Genomic DNA, 4,973 nt, shown 5'->3' with positions numbered 1-4,973 from the left:
AAGCGGACAAACCCCCCCCCCCCCCCCCCATCCCCAGACATTCCATGTAGTGTCATGCTGAGATGCCATGCTGATCTTTGAATGTGCTGCTTTGCCAATGGGAAACTGCCTTTGCTGAGAGGCAGCATGTGCTAACTAGTCATGGCACACCCCTGCACCCACGTGCCTCTATTGCTTCTGGTTGTGGATGTTGCACACAACTAGCTTGGATAATTTTGTATGGTGCTACCTTGCCCCGATACAGTACTACCCTAAAGGAACCATTATGCTACTTCTTGTTCTGATTGCATTGCATCCTACAGTGCATTCTTTGCTACAGTTAAAGCTTTGCTTTGCAATTTAAAGGGTAAGGAACATTGATCTCAAGGATCCAAACAGATCTAACATGCTACCTGTTTAAAATAAAAAAATCAGGCCAAAGAAACAGATAACTATTATTAAAAACCAAAGTAGAAATCCAAAAATATTTCTGCTGAAGATTGCTATTGATTAGAAATTAGAGACCAGGTATTCTGTAGCCACATTAAAGGTACATTGATATCATGTATGTATAAGGATTTTAAAAAAATCAACTTGTACCTCCAAAGATGGTCTCTCCGTTTTAAGAGTTCTTGTAATTTTATTTCAATAAGGATTTTGAGTTTAACTTTGTTTGCGTGTGTCCTGAGTCTCCTTTGCTCTGTTTTTTTAATGTTAAACGTTATATAGTGAAAGTATTTTTCTAAATTAGTAGTAGATAAGGAAAGCACTAAAATGAAGTTTAGGTATTGTAGAAATGCTATTTTTTAATTTTGAAATTAGGGTTTTGCTTATCTACTGTCATTAATAAGCCTGTTCAGAAACTTGTTTTTAAAATTTTACTGAGCAGAAGAAGTGTAACACTTTCATTTGCTTCAGGCTCAAGCGAACATCCCCAACAGCCTACTGTGATTGCTGGGAAAAATGCAAGTGTAAAACATTAATTGCAGGGCAGAAGTCTGCTCGTCTGGATCTGCTCTACCGACTGCTTACCACCACAAACCTTGTCACCATGCCCAATAGCAGGCAAGTTGGTATTTGGAGTGAAGGTGGTGGAGGTCAGTGGAATTTAAAAACCAGCCTGCAACATAGTTTTCCTCACTAATCTATTTTTTATTATAGGGGAGAGCACCTTCTGTTATTTTTAGTACAAACAGTTGCCAGGCAAACTGTAGAACACTGCCAGTACCGACCACCTAGAATCAGGGAAGATCGTAATCGTAAAACTGCAAATCCTGAAGGTGAGAGCCTTTTTGGCGAAAAGAATGCAAACGTTTCTGGATTTCACTACTTCTTGCACCCATCACTTCTGTCTGCCTCTTTCCTTAGATTCCGATATGCCTGATCATGATTTAGAGCCTCCGCGATTTGCCCAGCTTGCATTGGAACGTGTTTTACAAGACTGGAATGCACTGAAATCTATGATCATGTTTGGCTCGCAGGAGAATAAAGACCCGTGTGTATTTGCAAATATTGTTTCAGTTACATTTTTTTAAGTGATGATTTTTGAGTTATGTGAACTAATATAAAATGTGTTTCCTTCTCTTGTTTTTTCCAAGTCTTAGTGCAAGCAGTAGGATAGGTCATCTTTTGCCTGAAGAACAAGTGTACCTTAATCAGCAAAGTGGTACGATTCGGCTGGATTGTTTTACGCATTGCCTTATTGTTAAATGTACAGCAGACATTTTGGTAAGCACTGTTTCCCTTTTTATTACCAATGATAAATCTTCTCAATATAAACAGGCTAAAACTCTCTTTTTGATTCAGCTTGAAATAAATGTGTTGGACTTTCCCCTGTTTTACTTCAGTGTGCTTTTATTCTTTTCTTGAATCTTTAATGTAGCCATTGAAAACAAAGTTGTTAAGAAGTTCCAGAATTTAGTATAACATAAATATTATGCATTATAGTATGTTACTGTTTCCATAGCTTTTAGATACTTTGCTGGGTACTCTGGTAAAGGAACTACAAAATAAATACACTCCAGGACGCAGAGAAGAAGCTATTGCTGTTACAATGAGATTTCTTCGCTCTGTGGCAAGAGTGTTTGTCATTCTAAGTGTGGAAATGGCTTCATCCAAAAAGAAAAAGTAAGAATTGTTTTTATTCACTACATGAATGAATGTTTGAGAGTGTGTGTCGGTCATTAATTGGGAGGAGGGAGAGGGACACTAACATTTTTTTTTTTTTGCAGGAGTTGATTCAGAGTTGCTGTAAATAGCCTTTCATCTCTAGACCCAGTTTTAAATTATAGTTCAACTTTACATGATAAATAGCTGATATTCATCTGTTTGCTTAGAAGATAATTGTGTAATTCAGCACAATTGGCAGTTTCTTTCAGTTTTTCAGATTAAAGTGTTAAGTGGTAGATGCCAAGGTTGAGATGCATTCTTGTGAAAGTTTATGTTGTTGCTTAGAACATCACAAATGATTCTGCACCAGAACTTCATTAGACGTACAAATTTATAAATTGTGCATGAAATTCACTGTACCCTATAAAAAGAACCTGATATTTAATCTTGGATTTTTGTATAAAATTTACATCCTTGAAAACTTGATTATTTTTCTATTAACAATAGTGTGCTTTGCTTTATTTATAATTTTTTACTTCTGAATTTCTGTACAAGAAATAGTTAAACTCTTTTTTTGGCCAATTAAAACATTAAAGCATTTGGTTTTCCACTTACAAGCCACTCCATTTATTATATATGAAGTCTCATGAGAAAATTTATCCTTTAGTTGTACTCAATGTTCTCTAGTTTGTCAAATTAATTAGTCATTTTGGATTTTTATCTCATTTTTTTTTCTTTTTCTTTTTTAGAAATGATGTTTGACCTTTTTTTCTTTCAACCTTTTTTTTTTCCTAGCAACTTTATTCCACAGCCAATTGGCAAATGTAAACGTGTATTCCAAGCTTTGTTACCCTATGCTGTGGAGGAATTGTGTAATGTAGCGGAATCCCTAATTATCCCAGTCAGAATGGGTATTGCACGTCCTACAGCACCATTTACTCTTGCAAGCACTAGTATAGATGCCATGCAAGGCAGTGAAGAACTCTTCTCTGTGGAGCCTTTGCCACCAAGACCCTCTTCTGATCAATCTAGCAGGTAAAGTTCAGTGCTTGATCTGTTCTCTTATTGCTTGCAAAAGTAGGGTTTTGGAGCTTTCTTTATGGAACCCTTTTATAAACTCCATAATATATACACTGAGACTTAAAATTTTAAATGAGATTGTATAGAATACGATTACTTGGTTACTAAGAATACTTGGTTACCAGTTTAGAGCTGGACAAAATGTCACATCCATGCGAACAAAATCAGCCTATTATTAAAGTATAACTTGAACACCTGGTGCTATCAGTCTGTGAAGTGTAAAATATGCTATCTTTGGGATGCAAAAAATATCCAAATTGGAGATTCTGAGGGAAGTTGGGTTTCAGTTGTCTAAAAATTCCACAGATGCTGGAAATCCCAGCATGCCAGAAAGCAAATATCTGACCATGTTGGGAAAACAGTTTTGAAGTCAAGGACCAGTTTTGATTCCTGCTTAAGTTCTAATAAGGAGTAGTGATGTTGAAGCTCAGTTACAAAATTATTTGTCTTGGTGCCTCCCATTTAAGCTTAACAAGTAGGAGCCATAGACAAACATATGCTTGGAGCCATTTTGGAAGGGGAGGGGAAGCTGCTGCACAAAAGTATGCAGTAGCTGTTACATTATAACAGTTACATACATGTGAACAAAGCCTGGAATGAAACTTCCACGTTAAGTCTGGATGGAGCAGGGTTAAAGTTGGAGCAGTTCTGCTACATTTGTATGGTTCCTAGCTTGTGCAGGTGTAACGGTTGACAACATAGTAGCTGCTGCATGGTCTGGAGCTAGTGTTCTTCCCACTTTTGGACCCTCTACAAATATATGTTTGTTCACATTCTGAGAAGCATTAACGTCCAGCAAGATTGGAGCAATGCTGATGGGTAGTCAAAGGCCACAACCTGAAGAGCCCATCATTTTCTTCTTCACTTCCTATTACTATCTTTCCTATTACACAGATGTGCGCATTGATTAATTCTTGTGGGGTTTCTTATGCATGCATTTGTTGAAAGGTGAACATTTTGTTGAGTGAGAACCATACTGACAACAAGTGTAATTTTGGAAATAGTTTTCTCACATGAAATGGAAGGGTTGGAGATGCTGGTCCTACATTGATAGTAAATCTTAAAGAACTAATTTTATTCATGCATCCTTATTCGTCCACTAAGTTTAGATTAGCTTTATGGTCAAAAAGAGTAAATTACTATGGCTTTGTTAAAATATTTTACTGTGTAAATTTTTGTTTTGGTGCATACTTCAGTTTCCGTTTTCTTTGTAGTTCCAGTCAGTCTCAATCGTCCTACGTTATTAGAAATCCTCAACAGAGACGGATCGGCCAGTCACAGCCAGTTCGCGGCAGAGATGAAGAGCAAGATGATATTGTGTCAGCAGATGTGGAAGAGGTTATTTTCTTATCCTTTTTCAATTTGATGCATAACATGCATTTTGGTGTTAAATGAAATATAGCACCACGTACATCTCTGAGGCATGCATTTAGTGCCCGAGTCTTTTTAAGATGTTGATGTGGTACAGTAAAAGCCCTGTTTTCTGGCATGAGTAGGAAGGGGGGGGTGCTGGTAACCTAAAAATGTCGGTTACCTGAGGCACAGGGGTTTCCGGCTGGATGCAGAGCATATGGGGGAGGAAGGGAGTGGTGGCCACATGGAATGGTAGCAGTGCAGGGTGGTGGGTAGCAGTGGTGGCCACTGCGTGAGGTATTGTTATTCTCCTCCTCCCCCCCCCACCTTGTGTTTAGCCAGCCAGCCAGAAATTCTGGTTAATAGAAATGCCAGTTAGTAAAATGCTGGATGACAGGGCTTTTACTGTAACCCGGTATAAGAATGCTGCATGTGAATTCCATAGGCTGCAA

At 37.9% G+C, this 4,973-nt stretch overlaps 1 protein-coding gene across 9 annotated transcripts in view; it reads left to right on the top strand.

The window, feature by feature from the left end:
• The window catches only part of UBR5 (ubiquitin protein ligase E3 component n-recognin 5), a 175,212-nt gene that overhangs the window by 120,527 nt on the left and 49,712 nt on the right, over positions 1 to 4,973 (top strand). For 8 of the 9 annotated variants that reach the window (XM_019528036.1, XM_019528038.1, XM_019528037.1 and 5 more), the window contains 7 exons: positions 898 to 1,044; positions 1,141 to 1,259; positions 1,348 to 1,474; positions 1,578 to 1,707; positions 1,946 to 2,106; positions 2,884 to 3,123; positions 4,383 to 4,506. In XM_019528036.1, coding sequence (XP_019383581.1) covers positions 898 to 1,044; positions 1,141 to 1,259; positions 1,348 to 1,474; positions 1,578 to 1,707; positions 1,946 to 2,106; positions 2,884 to 3,123; positions 4,383 to 4,506 — 1,048 coding nt within the window. The remainder of the gene's footprint in view (positions 1 to 897; positions 1,045 to 1,140; positions 1,260 to 1,347; positions 1,475 to 1,577; positions 1,708 to 1,945; positions 2,107 to 2,883; positions 3,124 to 4,382; positions 4,507 to 4,973) is intronic. The other variant, XM_019528032.1, reaches the window with a different exon arrangement.

The sequence above is a fragment of the Gavialis gangeticus genome, unplaced genomic scaffold, assembly GCF_001723915.1.
Source record: "Gavialis gangeticus isolate Ggan-Ray unplaced genomic scaffold, GavGan_comp1, whole genome shotgun sequence".
Classification (NCBI taxonomy): Eukaryota; Metazoa; Chordata; order Crocodylia; family Gavialidae; genus Gavialis; species Gavialis gangeticus.
Note: the sequence above shows the minus strand (reverse complement) of the source record. Positions and strands in the feature narration are given on the sequence as shown.